Genomic DNA, 23734 nt, shown 5'->3' on the forward strand with positions numbered 1-23734 from the left:
ACTGATGGGAAATAACTTTCAGGTAGTCTTTAAAAGACACACTGACAAAACACAAACTTTGAAGCTATAGGCAGTCAAAGACCAGTCCACAAGCAACCGAAAAAACGTCTGATCTGTAGGACAGTTCAAGACGCACTCTCTACACAAAAGTTATTACCGGATAATGTACTGCTCTTCACCAACCAAAGGATATCGCTATTGTCTCATACCATAACTGTCGCCAGTGTTGCCACATTTTCATCTGTACTGGGAGCTGCAAAAATCTTTTTCATCTGTGCTATTTCCGGGAAAAATCTGTACCAAAATCTGTACCACTGGCCCAAAGTTTTTATTTTTATATTTATACAGCTTCAATGTGAATTGTTTAGAGAAAACTGGGACTGCGTTGACTCAGTTAATGATAATTGCAAACTACTAGCTCGATTGTCAATAAAACTTCTGAACACTTAAAAATAAGGCTCGGTAATGCATATTACCGAGCCATTGCGGTTCAATCTCCTGAAAATTCAGCCAAAAAACAATGAAACCCATAATTCAGCAACACTACCGATATTTCGGATATTTTGTTCCAACATTTTAGTTTGGTCGAGAATTACGAAAAAATGTAACAACTGCCGTTTTTTAACCGAGTGGTGCCATTCTCGGCAGCAAATTACCGAAATTTGGCAGTAAATTCTAAGTGCGTGGATTGTAAGATCGCATTCATTGTATCGTTGCTGAGTCGGCCAAAAAGTTTTGTCTAATCCTTTCCAACCAGCTTAAAAATCTGTACTTATCTGTACTTTTTTTTCTGAATCTGTAATCTGTACGGTACATTGTACATTTCCAGATAAATCTGTACAGTTGGCAACAGTGACTGTCGCTTTCTGGCGGATTATTCTTGAGGTTTACAAGAAATTATACACAGTCGAAACCGGAAGATTTTCGCCTTAAAATGGTTTATCGTTAACTTTTGCCAAAATTTTTGTGCTGTTCAGTTAGAACTGTGTAATGCGTTAACGGAAAGCTTTCTGTTTCGACGCCATTTTGAACAGAACTGTGCATGTATAAAAAAAAAAAAATACTGGCATTAAGAGGAAAGAGAGAGTTTACTTGTTCATACTTTCATTTCTCTCTGAACATATTTGTTGTGGATTAAGAGAGCCTAATAAAATCCAAAAATTTGACTGTCACTTGTTATTCCAGATTCATCCGTCATTCACAACATTAGCCACTATCATCACTCGAAGCCTCGTCTGAAGCGTTCCGACACTGCGGTCTATCTAAAGTAGTTTACCAACTCCAACGGGGGTGAATCACCCCTTTTTAACTGATCTTGCCTGTGTGTGCTGGAGAGGAACTTATAATAGGCTGACCAGATTCTCTCGGAACGAAACGGGACAAATGGAAGAAAAGATTTCTGAAAACTTTCGTTAATCAAAGCATTGATTCCTTTGATAAACCTGCCTCGTTCTGTGCAAGGAATACTAAGCTGATGATAAAATGAAAAAAAGGTGGTAAAATTTGTCTCAGGCGAAATCGAAATTTTGCCTACCAATTATCATGGCTACGCAACTTGCTTCAGATATGATAATTTGCTTCTAAATGAAGCAGATGATCTGAAGTGGATTCATTTGGGTTTATGTAATCTGATTCATTTCATTTTCGTATTCTGCATTAACTTCTGAGCGCAAAAGTTTTCCCTTTCGAAAATGCTTAGTGCCACATGTAAACACAAACGCTCACTGGACAGTGATAATAGATAAAACTGGTGTAATAGTTCAATGCGCAACTTTGTTCCATCACACCTTAATTTACTTCGAAAACTCCAGATTTCAGATTTTCATTTTCACCTAACCCAATCATACGACCGATGCACGCAGCACCAAACTTTCCACCCAATTCAACCCAATTCCGCATTCGTCCGCCGAACGATCATCAAGGCTCCAATATGAACTGGCTAAGTTCATGTGCTAAACACTCATGTGATCTGCAGTATGTTAATTAAACGTTTCCATTCCCGACTGCAAGCCGCCGTGGGCTAATCGTCTCCGGTCAACTGTCACATGAGTGCTAATTGAATTACCACCCGAGACATATTTGAATATCGGTGGCAAACAGCTTAGAAACATTTTTGATATGTGTGTCCACGAACCGAGGTGACGAATGACAAATTAGGATTTTCGGCTAAATGAGCGCTTGCAGGTTGTTGTATCAATTTGTATTTTTTTTTCTGAAATGACGTTATTTAAAACTAATTGATCGGCTGTGCTGTCTTGCATTCTTGCTGTTTTTTGTTTGTTTTGTGTGCTTTTACTGAAATGTAAACCATGATCCTAGTTTGTTGATTGATGTTGCCAATCATCGAAAGAGGTAACAAATAGCTAAATCGTGAATCATTCCTTACTGTCTGTATGGATTTTTAATCAACTCAACAATGGATTGGTGTTAAGTACGGTGCTTGCTTAGGTCAAGATGATTGGAGTCCTTTCAAACTATCACAAAACCGTCGGATCACGATTAAACACCACAACAACAGCAGTCTCTCTCGGAATCAGCCTGAATTATACAATGTTCAACATTGATCACACACCCAGCCAGGAGAGCAGGTCAACAAAATGAAATAGAATCTCATGCTCCATGTATTTAATCGATTAATTGATCGGTAGTTAGTCCGGAACAGAAATGAACGCAGCTTCTACAGTGATACAATATTCAGAGGTCATCATCAGCATCGTCATCGGCGGCGTGGCTTTGACATTGCAATAACAGTTTGTTCTTCCTCACGAAAAGATTCATCGGTTTCTCAATGCCGCAATATTTTATTTTATACAAAACTTCAAACTACCTCCTTTTTTTCAAATGTTAAAATAGTGTCATCTCGGAATGTTATGCATTTTAATTTTTATTAATTCCATTTGCTGGCTAACATTTGCTTATTGCAGTAGTTTCAAACAGAATTGTTTATTAAGTCCTAGGGCTCTACAGTTACACTCGTTTATAGCTTTGTTTTGAAAAATCATTAACCACCGAATGTGACCACCATTCATTTGGCGACTGACGACTGATTTTAAAACCATGAGTAATAAATTTTGAACATCTAGAGAAGGTCATGCACTGCTTTTTTTTTTAAATAATCCCTGTGTAATCCGAATTTGTCGATATTGTAGCAATACAGCCTGCAATTGCGCGGAGACTTTCTGATCCATAATATAGGTAACAAAAGCTAGCTTCGGAAAGGTCGGATAAACAATATATAAACATAAATAGATCCGCTAAAATACTAGATTTTTTTTTCTGCGATTAAAAAAATTGGATTATACCAAACTTGAATATTGCATCTTGCTGGTTGTTATTTAACTACTTAACCCTACTCATAATAATAGTACTATTATTCAATTAAATAAATTAGAAAATGTCAATAGCTTCATATGTACACATGTTGTAATGAGTGTGAGCCTAACTCTTGAAATATAATTTATTAAGTGTCGTATCTCAGATCAATATCATTCGTTATTGTTTAAAATAAAATTTCTCCACTATTCCCGCGACAAAAAAAAAAGAACGAACTTAACTATAAGTAGTTTACGAACGAACGAACGGAAAAATAAAAGGAATAGAAAGGACTCATTACTACACTATTGAAATTGGCAACAAAATGGAAAGCTGAACGAGTACGATTTTTGTGTGTGTTATCATCATTGTATGCTTTGTTTCCCATAACATTACCATAAACAAGTCCGACAAAATCTTTCGGTTGGAGTCTTCGCTAACGTCTATATCGAGTCCTATAGAGGCGGCAATCAGCTTCTATGCAAGTGTATGCAGGCGGCGCGGCGGTTGGCAAAATTATGGGAACGAGCGATCAAGCGAGCTGCAAGTTGTGGGGCAAATTTTTCTCACACTCTATTATCACTGGCGTACTGTGTACCATCCCTTTCGAGATAGGGTGGCTCGGTTCGGTTCGGTAATACTGTGTGACAAAGAGCTGCCACGCTTGAGCCTTTCCTAATCGTTCTAGGGTATCTTACACGCTAGAAGACATGCTCCACGTTACGCGGAGCTTGCTTTTCGAATACTGATTAGAGAAGATAAATTGATTCTTTCTTCGAATTTACCAGACACATGTATTTACACACTAGGACTTGTTCTGAGCCAGAACACGATTTACAGGGTAAAATCGAAGAAAGAATTTTCCAACTTCATTTTATGCGATGAGTATCTCAACGGCAGCTCACATCAGTTTGTACCAGGAATATCACTATACTGTACACAATTATACAAAGCAGTAGTGGTTTTGCAGATCCTCGGCAGCTGAGCTTCAAGAATTGCGCAATTCTCATGTCAGTCCGGGGATAATCAAAACTCTTGGTTATACTTGGTTGAATCGGACGGCGTCGTGTTCCCACCGAACAGAACGCTATCCTGATTATTCTGATATCCCTGATATTGTTCCTGATAGAGCTGGTTGAGTCTCTAACCAGTACCCGAAAAGTGCCACGCGTCCTATGCACTGAGATGCGCAAACTGAGACGGATGAATATCAAACTGATACGGGTGTCCGTACGGTGACATGTGATAGGGAACAATGTTCATCGATGCCATCTTGTGTTCCTTTTTCCACTTCATCCGGCGGTTCTGGAACCAGATCTTAATTTGCCGCTCCGTCAGACACAGGGCATGGGCGATTTCGATTCGTCGTCTGCGGGTCAGGTATCGATTGAAGTGGAACTCCTTCTCCAGTTCCAGGGTTTGGTAGCGCGTGTACGATGTCCGCTGGCGTTTCGTTTCACCGTTGGCGTTGACGGTACCTGCAAATTAACGAAACCACTGTTATTATTCGACTATCTGTGTAATCGTTGTCGGCATGTAACATTTGCCGGGAGGGTTTCACCGAAAGCGGTGAATTGTGTATTCTACGAGGTTTTGCATTCGGATTGCAGTGGAAATAAAAACCGAAGTTCAGGGGGCTGCCATGAGCCTAACCGAATATTCCTGTGGCGGATCGTGACGGTCGGTGAACGTAAAGTGGTTATCAAAGTATCATTTAATTAGCAATTTGTGTTAAACAACTGCGAAAAAGATTTGTTTTTCTGAAGTAGAAACCATCTTGGTTAGTTCAGTGGCTCAGAAAAGAGTTGAAAATCTGGATTCTAGACTCGATCGTAATCGCATTATGAGGTTAAAAAACTTGATCGGTTAGCAGTTTTTCTCCGGGCTAAACTGCCTTATAATTTTTCCAAAGTATACCTCTTGATCGGAACACGCAAATCAATGAAAATATTTAACTCTCCTAACATGTATTGTTCGAAACTGCAACATTTAATGTTAAGAACTGCTTCATTAATTTTACAAAACCTCGATATACGGATAACACCAATGCAATTTTACGAGAACTCCGGTATAATTCCTAGTAGACGAAATAAATCACGCTGATTAGAGGAACATAAATTAGACTTCGTCAGTAAATTATCATCAGAATAAAAAGTGTGAAATCATATTCGATTAGTACTGTTGAAAACCAGGATCAAATTAGTGAACAGTAACTTGTCTGCCCAATACTCAGTAAATAACCCATACAAGTCCAGTTATGCTTCAGGAGAGAGCTTACTTATTCCAGTCATTGCGAAGCTTTGCAAGGCGAACCTAATACTGAACTACATACCTACTAGTAGGAGACAAACTAAAGTTATTGTTATACCAAAATCAGGAAGACGGAATGAGACAATCCCGAAAGCCTCCAAGCCAATTAGCTTAACATCAATCTTTTTAAGAATTATGAAAAATTATTCATTATTTCCTATCAAAACCACAACAGGATGTATTCAAGGAACCAAACTAAAGCTATTCACTGAAGCCAAATATTTGGGAATAATATTCGACCAGAAACTAAACTACATAGAACACTCAAATCGAGCAAACAATCACCAAGGCTATGGGTATGCAGCAGAGCCATTGGGAAAAACTGAGGTCTCAAACCCAGTAGGGTAAGCGCTCCTATAATGGAGGTAGTACCCATAGTGGCTGTACTGTTATAAAAACCTCTTTTTATAAGGTTTAACGACTATGAGAGTAGAGAAACTAATTACAGTATATTCACTAGGTATTAACGATGAATCTGAGGTGAAAAGACGCATCCCAATGTGTTCAAATGTTAGCAGCAAATTCGGTCGTAAACAAATTGTTAATGGTGAACTTTTAATTAAAACTTGGTATAATTACGGTAAAAAGACCGTCAATTTCCTCATGACAATGGATATGGTGATTTCTAAATTTAATACAGATCGGGGTTTCCAGTGAGGACCGTGCGGAAATACGTAGATTTAATAAGATTTTTTTGTTAATTTTTCATCAATTGACAGAAATTGATTGAAATTGAATATGTAGAAAAGATAGTGCTTCTGAGCGCGTTTTTCACCTCAAAAAATACTGTAAAATGCCTTTTCGATGGCAAGCCGATGTACTTTTTAAATATTGCTGCGACGTAAATATACTTTTATTCTATTGAAGATACCACCTTTACCATAGTATCTTGCTTTCTGTTCATTAAGCATTGAGAAGATAGTTTCATATGAAACCAAGATTGAGCATTTTAGTATACCTCCACTATAGGAACCCGGTGCCAACATTATAGGAACCATGCCTCCACTATACTGCCGTTCTAAGCATAGTTGTCCCAGCGTACATAAGGTTTGTGTAGAACATGGGACTACTATGATTGGAATTTTCTCCAAATCAATGTATTCTCAATGTTGAAAAAAGTGTACTATTGAAAAAACAAATAAATTTAAATTCTACTACTGTATTGCTACATGGGCATTCGGATGAATTTAGATTGTTTTCTTCGATTGTGGTGACTAAATGCGCTACTATTGGTACTGTTACCCTTTAATATATTGGATGTACACTGGATTCTCTTTTTACGCGATTGATGCGGGCGCGCACAGAAAGAATCGCGTAATTTTGAACAAATCGCGTAAAAAAGATCGTGTCGTTACAAAATCTTTCGCTATGTGGTAAGGGGCCGTTCAATAATTACGTAGCATATTTTTATAAAAAAAAAAACCTAAAAAATCGTGTAGAATAAAATCACGTAAAAAAAGTCGCGTAAAAACAGAACTCAGTGTATATAACAATAATTAGAATTACCGAAGCCTCGTTATTTTGGTACTGAATTAATTTGGTACTCAAGTTAAGCTTGGTAAATACAAAAATTAGCCTGTGCATCGATCTGTGGAGCTATGAGAAGAACTCCACCAAAAGCCTCAAATGCAATACTTAACCTGTGTCCATTGCTTTAGGTAGTTCAACTAAAGGCGAAAAAAGCATTCTTATGCTGAATCGGCAGAGAGTGAACAGGACACCTAAGAAAACAGAAAGATTTCTGAATGAGCAACACTGGACGTCAAAAGCTCAAAAAAGTTTTTGTGCGACTCTTTTTTGTGCGAAATTTATTTTGTGCGACTTTTTTATGCGATTATTTTTTTTGTGCGACTGTTTTTGCGGAAATTTATTTTTGTGCGGTATATGAAAAACGACCACTTCTGACAACATTTTCAGCCATTTAGTTTTTCCGATTCTTGGAATGAATTCCAACGTGAAGTGATGTGTCCAAATATTACTATTTGAGCCAGTTTTACGTGGGAAAAGTCACGAATTGCTTGCCTATGAAGGAAATCGGTTGAAAGGATTAGCATATTTAAAAAAGTTTCGTTTATAAATCCGATGTTTTAAAATTGTTCTCATAGGTATTCTAAATCAGAATCAACAACTTTCGAGTTATTTTCAACTGAGAGATTTTTTTCAGGTTTTTTTTTGAAGTTTCAAATGATTTTTTTGTTATGCGATTTTTTTTTGTGCGGTCCCTATCCCTAGCACAAAAACAGATTAGACTGCATAGCTTTTCAACCGTTCCTGTGAATTTTGATGCCGAGTTCGTCGCTTCTACGTTTACTGAATACTCATTCAAGTCTCTGAAAAAGTTATGTTTGCTAGGGGCACCAAAATTCGCAGAAATAAGAAGGCCTATTTTGTTGAACACAGATGGTTTTGAAATAAATGATGCCGCGAGAGTCGGATCACAAATTCAGTTGTCAACAATTCATTGGCTAACAGTATTCCAGGCGGTAATTATCGTCATGCGAATATTTGCATTTTCTGCGATAGTTAGGCAGTACTTCAAGTCCTGTATCCCTAGAGGTTCCTAGTCACTGTGGAAACGAAGATGAGTATGAGTAGGCTATTCACTAGCCAAAAAAGAACACATAGTAATAAAAGGTACGATATAAAACGCTATGAAAAAATAAAAAGAATTTTGCTCAAAGTTAGCTTAAAATCATTAACTCAAATATCAAATAGAAATATAAAGAAATTTCTATTTGTAGAATGATGATATTAAATCTGAGCACAATTTATTGTAAATTCCCAAAAGATCCAGCTTGTTTTTTTTTTAATTTCGAGTTCATTTTGTAACAATGTTTTACTCAATCAGAACTACAATTAGCTTTTTATTTTTGGTAATTATGTGAAACCATAAAAATGTAAAAAAGTCCCCTGCTGGAAGCAGTTTAGTGATGTGAAATGATACCGTGAAATGGGGTGATCAGTGGGGTGAAATTGATCACCTGAAAATTCGTGATAAAAATACTAATCAAAAGATATTGCTGTTATCTTTTGATGTTATGTAACACTAGGCAATGTTAACGTGTCCTTAAACGCAACTCTTGCAAGATCCACATACCTGTCAAAGTTAACCCTTGCATGCCCGGTGCAATTTTTCATATTTTTTTTTTTTTATTTCTAACTCAGTCAAAACTCAATCAAATTTGATCAAACAAGTTTCCAAATAACAAAAAAAGTATTGAATTTACTTAAAGTAATCTTAATTGAGGGTTAATTACGTTAAATTTGGAGAAGTGCGTAAAGTTTGATAAAAGCTCAAAAAATGTAATTTTCAACAATGATCATTCCATACCATTAAAGAAATACTGATAAATTCACAGGAAACCACAAAGATTTTAATTTCAGAGCTAGTTTTTGAGCTTTTGCAACAAACCGAATAGAAATCGGTCTAACGACGATCAAATTAGAGCAAATTTTTGCAACAAGCAGGTCGTGAACCAATATAAACAAATTTTAACCTGAAATATCGTTATTTTCGTTTCCAAACTAGCTGTAAATGATATTTTTCAGTACAGAAATCATCATTTATCTTTAGCATATCGAAAAAAAGCATATTGCCAAAAGAATGCATGGACTTCAATGGTGATCAATTTCACCCCAATTTACCTCATAGTACCTCATAGAATTATCCAATTTATTTCATGAAGTAGACAATAGAAATTTCACCAATAGCCATAGAGGTTTATTGGAACACATACCAGTACTTGTTTTAAAATTATACTATTTCGGGAAAAATGTACATGAAGCTAGTTAACTTGAAATTGTTATGAAAATTGATCAATTTCACCCCGTTCCATGGTACCAATAAAGACATTTTTGTGTTTCCTAATTGTTGAGACATTCCAAGCAATATTATGTTTGATTTACCGAGGCTTATTCACAGATCCGGTAATAACAGATCAAATATAATAAATTGACAAAACATTGCATTCGATTGAAATTGTGTCTTCAGTGAAGTTTTTGCTAATCAAATTTTTACAAAACTTGAATAAATTTTGAAAAATTCCAGATTTTGAAAAGTGTGTTTTTAATAATTATTAGTCCCTACACAATAATGGCGAAGAAATCTAAACCTGTATAAATGGAGTTCGGTCTGTCTGACTTGGAAATTACTGAACTGATCGGCGTGAAAATTTGTATGCAGGCGTTTTTCGGGCCGGGGAAGATTCTCATGATGGTTCAAGACTCAGGAATTCAAGAACTAGTCAAGTAAATGAAACTCATGTGGTATATGGAGGTTTTCGGGAGCAAGAAATACTTCTATGGTCGACACTCCTCTGCCTTCTTCAAAGGGGGCTGGCCTATCAGCTAAACACGAATTTATGCATAACTCGAGAATTAATATAGCAAATGGAATCAAATATGGAATGTGAGGAACTTAGAGTACAAGAAATGTTGAAAGGAGGAGGGGGTACCACCACAAATTACCGAATACCACTCAATATGAGTATTTCCGTAATCGGAATGATGCACAGAAGCCGAAAATCGACCCTAGACGCAGTTCTGAGTCTTTTCGGCGTCACAACACAGAGAGTTATTACAGGGTGGCAGCCAAGGATGGAATAAATCATACGCATAACAATCATTCGGGTATCATTTCTGAACGTGCTATTCATAAGCTTTCAATCCCAGCAAACCATCGCTATTGAAAGTTACACATTCTCACGCATGCAAAAGACAACTTAGAGCAAAGAAATATATGGTAGCTTTCTTTGATGATTTTGTTTCATTATTGCCTGCTTTAGGCGGAGCGAGCAACATACAGCGAGTGTTTCACGAAAGAATCGTAAACGATAGCACTCGAGCGATCGCAACGATTCTTTCAAATGTTGGTTGCTTGGTGGCGAAATTCGGCCACTTCACGTCGTGCTTTCACCATGATATACCACGATGATTCTTAGTGGTCTTAAATATCACATGCTAATGCACCAAGCTACAATTCCCGTAAGCATTGACGTTACCTACTTGCTCCGGTAAGCAAACAGTTGAACGCAATCTAACGATCATTTGGATTCATAATTTTGTATCACTGGCGACAATATCTCAAAGATTCTCGCGATACTGTTGAATGAAAGTGAACTTGGATACAATAAATACTATCGTTTTTGAATCATTCAGTCTTCTTCTATGGTATTCGGAACTCTCAAAAGCGAAAAACAATCAGCAGCGTTTCTATGGAAAACGTGTACGCGAGTGGAAGTAATTGAACGATAGCTGATGAATCAAAGTACACATTTGCATGGAATATTGCTAGCGAGTGAAAATTTCCATGCTTGGTGGCAACGCGAAAGTCATACACTTTATTTATGTCCTGAAACTCAAACCAGTTTTTATTTCTCTTCGAAATCGATTTCAATAACATCTATAAGTAGTAAAATTACAACGCGCTTAGTTGAGTTCGAGTCTTTTACCTTTGTGTTTGATAACGGCCCGTAGCCGCTTTTCGAAGTCATTGCAAGCCGCACGCATAACTTCGTTCGGCATTTCGTTCCAAATCTGTACCAAACGTTTTTTTAAATGTGTCTAAACTCAAATGCCTAACGTCGTCCAACTTTCCTAGCTTGTATCCCCAGATACTGAAGTCTAGCGGGTTCAAATCCGGTGACGATGCAGGCCATTCAGATGAACTGATGAAGCAAGGCAAATCGTCCTGTATCTTTGAAACGCTTGATGGTCTGTTTAAATTCAAAAGTGACAGCTTTCTCCTGATCTTGATGTTAGTCGGTTCTTGCAGGTGCAAGATCCTTATTTGTTTTCTATTTGAATCCATTGCAATTTTTTTAAGAGCGAAACTGAAAAACTGACTGTATTTATTGCGAATAAACAGTTAACATGTCACTTTTTGCTGTGACAGAAAATACGTGTACCATGCTGTGAGGGGCACTCGAATATGTGTATAACTTCTATGTTGCCACCCTGTATATTGGTATAAGATAAAGGTTATTGAAATAAGTATATTGGTACGACCAGGGGTGGATTAACACGAAGGCGAAGCAGACGGTCGCCTGCTCGTCAATCATTAAATAGCGCCCTTTGAGTGGCAAAAATAGTGTCAAAAGCTTAAACCTAACCCACAATCAGCGTTGCCACTAAGTTTTGAATAAAATCTGGCAAAACGAAAATAAAAAGTGTGGCAAAAATCTGTCACTCATTTTTGGATAAAATTCCTGGCAAAATTGAAAGTGATGACCTTTTTTTTTGCTCTCCCCAGGTGTAGGTAGGTAAAGGCCAGGCACGGCCCATCTCGCAGTAATGACCTTTTTGCGAGACGACGTGGATGAAATCTGGCAAATATCTGGCTCATTTACAAATATCTGGCAGATTCTGAGGTTTATCTGTTTGTCTGGCGCGCAAACAGAAATCTGACAAAATCCAGATTTATCTGGCACATTGGCACATTGGTAATCTTCTTTTAGACGGCTATCCCATAAAATCATCGAGCCAATACAAAATGTGGAATAACTTCGGACTTGGACTTGGACGGATAAAGACTCGTATGCATTCAGTTTGCGATGTGGTTGCGAATAAAATGGTGTTTACTGTCGATGTGCTTTGTTCGTTTGGTTTTGGGCTATCCCTATGCAGCCACGGTTGTCTTCATAGATCAACACCAGAATCACATAAAAAGCAGGTTAATCAAATCGCTTCAACCACAAGCCTATCACATGTTGCTGCTGATTACGCCCCAGGTTTTCTACCGGGAAGCCGGGTTGTACATGAATAACTACAAACCAACAGGCTCCATCTTAGTGTTTTCAAGAAAGTGTCGCAATTCACTTCTACCATCTTGAGCTGTACTCGAAAGGTCATTGACGCATATAACCAGGTAGACATCATCGTTTCTCTTCTCGACGATCCGGGTGTATAAGCAATAGTTATGCTGCGATCTCTTGACACCAAACTTCAACAGTACTAGGGTTAGGTCCAGACAAGGACTTCTTTAAATGGTAAACTGTATCAGGATCCGTTACGATACTATCAGGTACAGTCATGAAAATTGTCTCTTGTAGTTCACCATGCAGAAAAGCAGTCAAAGGGTGACGGTGGATCTGTAGAATCAAAACATCCAGCTGCACTTACCTGGGAGTTTGCTTTATTGCGCCTTGCATTGACTCCGGACAGCCCTAGGGTTTGTTTCTTCTGAGATCTCTTTCTTCGATTTTTAGCTAGGAACTTCATCATCAGATTCTTCAATAGGAACTTCGGGTGGTAGCTTATCATTAGAACTACCTACTCGATACCTCCTGTATCTTGTAATAACAATTTTTTCTCGCCACTTTGTCTCAAAGCTGGTATCCATTCGGAATGTAGCAAATCATAACCATCTCCCTTGCTCTTGGGGTCTATTTTATTTCTCTGCTGGGTCGGGATTCATGCCATAGCCTTACATACAAAAAATTGTTTCTTATAAAAGTATGGTTTTCCGTTCATCTAACTCTACTTCTTTGGAGGGGTTACGTTTCTAGCTAAAAATACAGCAGGGCGCCAGTTCAGATAATACATTACCGTCAGAGCAACTTTTGACAAAAACATTTTCGGAGCTTTTGAATCAAGTAAAGTTGAGACACGTTCTCTTACACCGTCAAACAGTACCAGGCACTGCTTCGCCACAGCCCATGTATAGCAGAATCTACTCGAATCTAGCTTCTTTACAAAACTTGTAATCATCTCATGTTCAATCAAGTTGTTCAGTGTTTGTTGACTTGCTTTACCCATTTGATGATACCATAACCTAGCTCGATAGTGGTTTGCCAAAAAGAAAACGAAATAACACTCAAATTTAATCATGAAGATACACCACATCGCACGGTTCTAGCGAGCAGAGCTTCTTGACGTGTTCACGAACATCCTGCAGCAGTACCACATTCTCCAGTAAATTTTCCGACCACCCTTACTAACACGCAGAGAAACCTGAGTAAGAATCCCCAGGATACCGATTAACACGGTGACGGAATCGTGAAAGAAATCGCAAACACGATCCAGCGGATTTCCACTCACGATTTTTATTCAAGAATCCTAGAGCCATATACAGGGCATTCCTGAGGATACTTTTTTCAGGAATCCTTTTCAAGGACGCTCACGAATCCAATGTGAGGAATCCTAGAGAATCTATGCGAATCGTATGTGTTCGTCCGGGCAGTGTGTTACGACGTTCTTGGCCATTTCAATGATGAAAGGATTTTTCAGCTTCCGCATGGACCGCAGATGATTTGCATCCTTCACGAAATGGTCATTGCATCCCAAATGAGCTCTCATAGAGATTCTCACCTTCTTTTGTTATCGTGCCAACTGCTTCTATAGCAACGTCTGGCTTGAAACTCTAGAGCAGTGATTGCCAACCGAGGGACCACGGGCGGTAAGGGAGCCGCGAGGCTCATCTAGCCCGCGAAGCTCTTGGGCGTCATCCACAAATTACGTAAGAACTTTTTTCAAAATTTTCGACCCCCTTCCCCCATGCTAAGGCTTAGTAAGATTTTGCATTACCCCCCTCCACCCCACGAATCTTACGTACGATTTTCTTTCTAAGAAACAAAAATGTTGAATGTTGCAGAAGAAGTATTATTTTTACACTTAACGTATTCGTAGAAACGAAATACAAAGCAAGTTCACCAACTCAGTTATTATTATGTTAAAGTAAATAAAATCAAACATGAGGTAAACGAAGAAAAATACATACTTTTTGACGTTTTCGAAATATCAAATGCGATGGTTGAGTCTGCGATACATAAACTCTAGCCATCATTCAAACCTGGCCCAGACAATATACCGTCATGCGTATACAAGAGGTGTCGCGCATCCCTGGTTCCGCCTCTTCAAACAATATTTAATCGGTCGCTACAACTGCAACAGTTCCCGTCTGTTTGGAAATCTTCCTACATGGTTCCGGTGTTTAAGAAAGGCGATAAGACTGACGTTTCTAACTATCGAGGAATAACATCACTATCAGCAGGTTCAAAGTGTCTGGAAACCATTGTTAAAGATGTGTTATTCAGCTCGTGCAGAAATTACATCAGTTCATCCCAGCATGGATTCTTCCCGAAGCGATCAGTTGAAAGTAATTTATGCGAATTCATAACGACTTGTATCGGAGCTATGGATAACGGAGCACAGATTGATGCAGTGTACACTGACATCAAAGCTGCATTCGACACTGTGATGATAAACTGTTTTTGATAAACTGTCTCGACTAGGAGTATCTAATAGGATGTCCGACTGGCTTCGTTCATACCTAAGCGACAGATTTCTCTGCGTAAAAATTGGTCCTAAGAAATCAGCGCCTTTTTCGCCATGTTCTGGTGTGCCTCAAGGAAGCAACTTAGGACCCCTGTTGTTTACGCTCTTCTTTAACGACGTAGTAATTCTTTTGCGGAATGGTGGTATACTCATCTATGCCGATGATTTGAAAATGTATTTTGTGGTACGATGTGAAGCTGACTGTAGAGAGTTGCAGAAACTAATAGATCGTTTTGAACATTGGTGAACTTTAAACTTTTTAAAATTGAGTGTTGCAAAATGTTCCGTGATAACATTCCGAAGACGTAAACAACCCATTACATTCAATTATACGATCCTAGGTGAACAGTTGAACCGAGTTGAGAAAATCAAGGATTTAGGTGTTTTGTTGGATTACTAACTCTCTTTCAAGTCCCACTACTCGGCAATAATTGACAAAGCCAATCGGTAAATGGGATTCATTATGGAAATTGCCAAAGATTTCAACGATCCCACATGTGTGAGAGCTTTATTTTGCTCTTTAGTGAGACCGATCCTGGAATATGCAGCTGTTGTGTGGAGTCCATATGAAACGACTTGAATCACAACGTAAGTTTGTTAGGCGTGCTCTTCATAACCTGAACTGGCGTGATCCACTGAATCTCCCGCCATATGAAAGCCGGTGCACATTGCTCGGTATCGAACCACTTCACAGCAGACGTGTAATCAGTCAAGCAGTCTTTGGAGCAAAAATACTTAAGGCTGAAATCGATAGTGCTGAATTGTTGAGTCGTATGCGACTTTATGCACCCACACGTGTTCTTCGGCCTAGGCAACTTATTCAAGCCACTGCTAGGAATACGAGATATGGTTCAAATGATCCCATCAACTCTATAAGCAGAAGATTCCAGGAGGCATACGATTTGTTTGATTTTAACTTGTCAACTGTTGCTTTTCGTCAGCGTTTGTGTTCCATGGTACTTTAAGTTAGAATAAGATTATTTCATAAAGACCCAGATGTCCAATGATTTTAAATTATAAACACAAATACAAATACAAATAATCATTCAGCTGAGGTGAATTCACTGTTTTCTCAAGGTTCAACTGTTTGGATCTCAGCGAGAAATAAGTCAACTATCATTTAATTTTTTTCAGCGTCGTAAGTTTTTGATTGTATTTTTGACTCCCCCTCTCCCCTTCGTAAGCATTCGTAAAAAAAATTGGATACCCCCCTCTCCCCCTAAGCCCTCACGTAATTTGTGAATGACCCCTTGGTAAATTTGACGAGTAACTAAAATTTGTTTCAGATATCTCTGTTACAGCAGATTTTTAACTCTTATGCGTGTTTGGACCAAGACGTGAAACAAGTTAGACTTGAAGGATGATATGAGACTGGAAAACGCATTGAAAAACCCATTTTTGAAATTCTTTCGAGAGCCAGCGAGCTCTCTGTGCTTTGCAAAGGGGGCCGCGGAGCCAGAAAGGTTGGGAACCACTGCTCTAGAGCCTTTCACATTTCAGCTGCAGGTTGCTTCTGCTGAACAGTTAGCGGGAAAGAAGTTGACGATCCAAACAATACAGAAAACGAAATTCTAAATGTAGAATTTATGAAAAATCACGAAGCAGTTATTGATAGAGAAACTGTTTTTTTTTTGTTAAGAGTGCCTATTTAGGTTTGTTCAGAAGAATTTTAGGCAACTAAATTATCTGTTTCGAGTTCAATTTTTTCAACATTTAGCAATAAGGCTTACACATCCACAAAGTGTCATTGAATTCTGAGAGAGTGCTGCTAGCTCCCCAGTCGAGTTGGGACAAAAATCTTTTTCATTGTTTTTCATGGTTAGCCTACAACAAGTTTTTAATCCTATCGTAATACTCTGCCATCGAATGCTACGAAATCATGATTCTCTGCAAAATGATTAATAGGTAGAATAAAGTCATTATTATTTTGGAAGTGTTTTTTGAGAACAACAAAGTTTCCAACTATGGCATGTTTCGTTAGTACCTAGTACTAAATGATAGTCGATAAAAACAACCATTTCATTCGCAATCAAAAAAGACATCTTTGGTCTCGAAGTCACTGGTCTTTCTTCAAACGACAATAGATGAACAGACTATCATAACCTTGAAAGTTGAAACAGATTAATGCCTCACGTCATACGTGTGCAGACGATTCATCATCTGCGCAAAGCCGATCATCAGATGTTTTATTTCCAGCTGAACGGTTTCATAATCGAACCTTCATTTGAAATAAAATGACACATAATTTGAATTTATACTTGATATGCGCTTTTTTTCTCCACAATAGTGACGAAAACCAAAAATTTCACAGAATTGGCAAGTCAGTGCCAACCGGGAGAGCGAAAAAAAAACCCAAAATGAAAAACATGCTTCCCAAATTCGAAACCGAACCGAACTGTTGTTATTGTTTTGACATCGGCATTTGGACGATATTTTCGCGCTACTACTTTTAAAGAGAGATCTTACGCGATCAAATGTTGGAATGGAAACGACAAGTGACAAAACGGTGACAGGCAACATGCTAACAAACGAAAAGAGTATCTAAACGGCGATTAGTACTCGCAGCAGCAGCTGTGCGCAGTAGTTGTACGTCGCTCTTGCTTAATACCGCGTTTGCGGCGCGGTTTTTCGGTGCACTCCCGTTAGCTGGATCTGTCGCGCGCTTTTTGGCACCGGAGCGATCTTGATGAAGGTCTTGATGATGCCAGCCGACCCGAGCTGCCATGTAGCTCGGAGTTTAAGGTTTACAGTGTGTGTTTTGTCAGTTCTAATTTCATGTCCGCCGGCGAGTTGCCTAATCGTGTAATTGGCCGGCATGGATTCTCGAACCTCGGCTGCTGCTGCTGTTGCGAGGTCGCAGAATGGACCGGCCGACCGACTGCAGAGCGAAGATACAATCGATCGAAATATCAAGTGTCGATCGCGCCGCGCGCTAAATTGAATGTCTCATTGAGTTCACGTGCTAATTGGGATCTGCTTGTGGGGATACCTAACGTCTGCTGGTAAAATATCAAGATGAAAGCGATCTTCTTAAATGGTTTAATGCTTCAGCGAAGAAGCTTCATATAGTCCACATTCTTGATAGAGATGAATGTTTTCACCAAATATAGGTTCCAAGGTTGGCTCGAATTCATAGCGATTCGTTCGAACGATTCCAAAGTGGTGAATATCGCCAGCATGCTTTTAGGATCCGAAAAAAAAAAACCGCAAAAATCCATTAGGCAAATCGATAAACGATAGCCATTTTGCTGCGAATTATGTTAAATTATCGGTAGAGAAACCACATCATCACAGCGCGCTAAGTGCATTTGGGCCGTCCATTTTCGCGATATTTTTCAATTTGCATGAAATAAAAGCTCAAAAAAAATCAGCAGCCGAGATTGTTCACCGCGAAGCAACCGATCGCCGAGTGTGTGCCTTGTAATATACGATCGTTTATAATTATATGTAGGGTAGGTACTAGTTTCATACACTCTCCTGCGCGGAAACCTTCCGAAAACTGATCGAACTCGCCCGGTTATCAGATAGCGCCGACGACGGCGAGGAATTCGTAATGATGGTGCGGCGAGACACGTTTTTGCCCAATCCGAACCCTCATCCCGTCACCACTCTTCGCCGCCGCAGCACACTGTGAAGAGTGCCTCAAGATGATACCACACAGTTTCGAAAAGTTTTCGACCAACAAAAAAAAACGGTCATCGCAAACACGCCGTGATACCTGTAAGGGGTAATTTTTGGAATGAATTTTTAATCATATAGAGTGTCACGTATTTCCCCCGCTGCCAAGTTTCTCCAATCAGATGGAGTAGGAAAATGCATGTAATTTTAGCTTGTTCCTATAAGAAGGCCAGTATATTTATCGATTACGGCGATATCATTTCCAGCAACAATTCCTCTAGTTGTTGAAGCCAGAGAAACAAATTCTACCAAGAGGAAAGTTTCAAAAAATTTACCATAATTTTATCATTACCACTGGTTTCGTTACATGTCCTGTTTTGTAGTACAACACAGGTTGGAAACTATGCTGCGAGTGTGCACTGCACAAAGCAATAAATTTCGTTCATGTCCAAACACCGACTACGGAACGTTTATCATCGGTATTGCACAACTGTGATACCTTTAACCTGATATTTTTTTCATTTGACGCCTAGGTTCTTCTCCCTAAGTATTCTCAAATGCCCATCGGGCTTATCCTGGTGCTATTCTCCGTTCGCACACACTCACACACCTTCCACCACTCACGTAATCCCCAGACTGGCCACAATCGTGGCTCCCACGGTGGAAGAAGGGCTGAACCCAGCTTGAAGGGTTTACGTTTGAACACAACAACAAAAAATGAGAAATGCAATACCGTCCGGTACAACGACGTGTAGCGTGCTTTATTGTTATCTTGCGAATAGGAAGAACTCTCCTTTCTTTCTCTCTTCATGAAGTCACTGAAGTTTAGTCACGAAATTAGAAGCTAAACAATGAAGGCTAGTGCCGTCAGGTGCTGTGGAGAGTGGATATAGAATAGACACCTATTAAAGCCCCAAATGTGAAGCTGTTTCGTTGGCCTTTAAAGGATAAGAGATTATTTGATCAGCACAAAATTGACTTGCTCTTGAGAGGTTTGCTCCGGTTTCACGATTTCCCGGTGTAAAGTAACAAATAGCTATGACTTAATTTTATTTTCTGGTCGTCGACGGCCACGAAGAATAAAAGAGTTTGTTTCTCGAGGCAATAGGTTTCCGCGTACCAAATTGAACTCAATTGGCTCTCCGCACCGGTTGCAGGTTCACAACTCATCAGTTCTATATTTTACACTCGTTCAGGGTTCTACCTAGGTAATGTTATTTAAAGAAAAATAAACCCAACCATCCATCCGAGGATGATAAAATACCTCGTGAATATCGTGATGATTTGGACAATTTGCGAAATGATGAATCATGAACCGTGTATGCAAGCAGGGCACACCATTTCCTTTCGCCATTTACCGATAGTCCATTGGGTTGCCCTTGTCGGCTTCATTAAAAAAAAAAGTGGAATAAAAACTATGACCACTACTAAAATCAAGAAATTATCACGCAACACAAGAATCGTTGCAATCGTTTAAGCAAACGAATGCCAAACAACGGCCACGAGCGCGCCGCGGTGGCGATGAAACGGGAATATTACGAAGCAAAGGAAAATGGCAAATTTAAAATTAATTTAAAATCGCACGCCATTGCCTTTGGTAGTTTCTTTCTTTCGCCTGCTATTAGAGACAACCGCGTAAGCTTGGTAAAATTTAAAAGAAAAAAAAAAGGAAAAACTCCAGGCAAGTAAGAATGAAACATGGGCCAAAAACTGGTTATGATCATGTCTAGAGGGCACCCCGATACCTACAGGATCCCAAACCAGCTGAATCCGAAGGTTGGATGGATACCGCGTCGTCGACCGGTTATTGTAATTTCGTATCATCATCCTCTGCGAGAGGCGCTGGCGGTTATTCTACCGCCTTTTTACTCGAAACCAAAGTCACTAGATTTTTTCAGGTTAACTGACCATAGTTGTTAGGGAAATTAACTACTGCCCGTTTTTTATTTCTCTCAAATTTTCAACCAAAAAATGCATGCGCTACATGTCGAATAGACAAAATCGGAACTGCACGGTCGTACGTACCATCGAAGCAAGAAACCAAGCATAAACAACAATCATTTCAATCTGGTCAGGCAATAAATCTTGCGAGCCTGGAATAAGCTTCTTTAAAGAAATTAAAGCAACGCTGAGCTGAGAGACTGCTGTATGCTGTATGTCGGGGTGTTGAAATCGGCCAAAGAAAACTTGAATGAAGGACGGAGAAGAGGCTTTTAAAAACTGTTTTGTAAACGTTTTTACACATCATAAAATATTTTGTTGACTGTATATATATTTCCACCACCAGTTCCGACGTAGTCTGAGCTCACGCTATACAACTCTTGCTTTTTTTTCGCTGGTTTTTTTTCTCATCCAATCGATGGCGGCTGTTCAGTAGCTGCGCGTGCAAATGGAGCCGAACTCGAACCGGGTCTCACACACGGACCAGACGACGTATGTTTTATAGCAAAACGCTTATGGTATAATAACACAAGCGTTGCTCATACGGCACTAAAGGTCCTGACTGGATCTACCAGTGGAGACCACAACGAGCGAGAGAAAAAAAACTGCCAAAGGCAGCAATTTTACCTTCTTAAGTTCAGCAGAACTTCCCATCCCCAGCTATGTATAGTCATGGCACTAACAACAGTCAAACGCAGGTCAGCTCGAAGTTACACAAACAGGTGACTATCCGATCCGCTATGCGAAGAAACCGCGAAAAATTCAACAATCAATATCGAGCAGCCTTGTTCCCGCTCACTTCCACGCAGAAGTTTTCCTCGTATAGGTACAAACCGAACGAACGGAATACTGACCTTACCTAACTAGTCCGTTTATAAATAATGGATTGGCAGAAGCCAGCAAGAAAACAAAGCTTATCATGGGGTTACACAGCCAGTCGAGCGCATACCGACAAGAACCTGAATTCCTACCCCCTGTAGAAAAAAAGCAAGTATAGAACGATTCGATTTCAGCAAGACTTTTCACAAAATTCTAAATTTTAGCACCCATTCCTCAGCTGGCAATAAAATCAATACCTTTCCTGCCACAAATCTTCAAAGAAAGAGTGAGGGTTCCATTATCAAGTGGAATGATTAATGAATTAACTTGACTGCATTATTGAAATTTCTTGTTTCCCTTCATTCCAAAACCTTCGAGCAACGACGACGGGGCGATTCGATTGCAATGGTACTAATTGATTCTTACACCTTCCCTACCGTTAGCTGAGAGCCCGCAACAGTGGAAGTGACAATTGACACATTCTTACGCGAGCTGCGTCGTGCTGCGTGGGATGTAGACCAAAGAGTGGTCATCATCATCGCCAACGCGCCAAATAATCCCCAATAAACGAATTTCACTTCCTTGATCCATACTTCACGTTGTTTTTTTTCTCAATGAACGAAGGTCAACGCAAGACACAAGGGGAGTGTGTGTGTGTGGTTCGTACTCAGGATGCTGACCGGAACGATCTGCGGGGCCCTGCCGCCAGCTCAGTTTGACTCTGGCTCTAATACGTAAAAGCTCTTTTGATTGTACACAAGAAGCTGTCATAATAACCATTGTCTCAGTTGATTGATGAATGTCTGATATACTACATTTTTCTGCTACTTTATTTTATCTCGTCCTCCGGCTGTGCTCCGCGTTTGATGCCATTAACTATTCATAGGTACACGACTATATCTTCACTCTTGCTTTTATTTTTCAAGAACTTTTCGGACATTCTCGGAGAGTTTATTGATTTTTATTTTGCTACCCGCTATTGTTGTCCACGTATCCTATTCTTAGTCACACATGTGCGGGTTCGGTTTGCGGTAATGGTAAACGGGTGCTACGGAAATGAAACCCAGGAACGAGGAAGTAGCCAGATCTTTGCTTTTACGTTACGTTTACTTCACTATCTAATAAAGCAAATCCTAAAATCGTTTGAAAAGAACTACTATTCTAGTTATTGAGTAAAGTCAGTTAGAAGCACAAGCGTAACTGAGTTTTACAAATACGAATAACAACTTGTCTCACTGACTATAAAACATCAAAATATCGTTAATTCTCCTGCAAGGATTTAAAAACAGGAGGGTTGTGTGCAAAGCCACCACCGCAAGGTTGAAGTAGAATACTTTTGTAAAAAAGATAACCCGGCTGCTTGCGTGTCAGTCATTTTTTCTAGTAAATAAACGTTGACTAATCAGATCAATCGAATTTTGCGCTTCAACAAGGATCGACCATTTTCAATAATATAGTAAGTTGCTTGTCATGATTGGGGCTTGACAATTTTAAAATTTTGAGATGAAATTTTTTCGGATGTCGTGCTCATGACTGAAAGAAAAGATAATTCAGTACGTTTTGAGACACTGAGATGAAGTAAAATTTATAACCTTTACAAATTTAAAAATGTGAATTAACTCATTAGAAAATATTAACTTTTCAATCAAGTTTTTATTTCATCCTGAAAAGGACAATTTGTTGTTCATTTTAGTATCGGAAAAGAAGCCGATCACATCTTTGCGTTATCATTGACAGGGCGAATAAAGTATTCACGGTGCTCCCACAGACCGTTATTATAAAAAAAATGCACCAAAGAATCTGAGTACGCCATTCGATTCGTTATGACGTCCAGAATCTCTGGTCAAAATTTCGAAATCCTCGTACGGTACATTTTTGAGTAATGCCCTTTTGAAGGTCGTAAAGTACAGAAAAGTGATATTAACACGACGAATTACTCAATGTAAAGCACGTTTTTCAGCCATAATTTAATGCAACAACTTCCAAAATAGTTTCTACACATTCCAAGTATTATATTACAAGACATTTACAATTGGTAAAAAGATGTATTTCAAAATCCCAAAGTGCACAGTGGTCTAAATTCGAAAAATCGTGATCGTTCTAGATTTGACTGTGAAAAATTGATTTTATGTACTCAATGTCTTCAGCAAAATTGTTTCATAGAACAAGGCCTTACTTTTGGCGTTTTTGGTTTTTTGATCAATCCAGCTAACAGTTAGATAAAAAAATATTTTTTCTAATTTTCAATATACCGGATTGCTTCCTTCAGCAAAGTTGTGGAAAATTTTAAAAGAAAAACAATTGCTGAATACTGCGGTGTCCTATCTGTACGTTGAACACGACAAAATAGAGTTTTTTGTGGAACACCCCTCCTTTAAATCAGTTTTTTGTCTATAATTTCGTCTGTAGTGGTCAAAACAATGCAAAATGTTCTAAGAATTTATGCAATCAACTAAGTTTT

At 38.9% G+C, this 23734-nt stretch overlaps 1 protein-coding gene across 2 annotated transcripts in view; it reads right to left on the minus strand.

Annotated features, from left to right (window-relative positions):
• Positions 1 to 2269: 2269 nt before the first annotated feature.
• Positions 2270 to 23734, minus strand: part of LOC129725813 (homeotic protein Sex combs reduced) — a 219558-nt gene continuing 198093 nt past the window's right edge. For both annotated transcript variants that reach the window (XM_055682195.1, XM_055682101.1), the window contains one exon: positions 2270 to 4790. In XM_055682195.1, the coding sequence (XP_055538170.1) occupies positions 4486 to 4790 (305 nt within the window). In that variant the 3' untranslated portion in view covers positions 2270 to 4485. The remainder of the gene's footprint in view (positions 4791 to 23734) is intronic.

This window comes from Wyeomyia smithii, chromosome 1 (assembly GCF_029784165.1).
Source record: "Wyeomyia smithii strain HCP4-BCI-WySm-NY-G18 chromosome 1, ASM2978416v1, whole genome shotgun sequence".
Classification (NCBI taxonomy): domain Eukaryota; kingdom Metazoa; phylum Arthropoda; class Insecta; order Diptera; family Culicidae; genus Wyeomyia; species Wyeomyia smithii.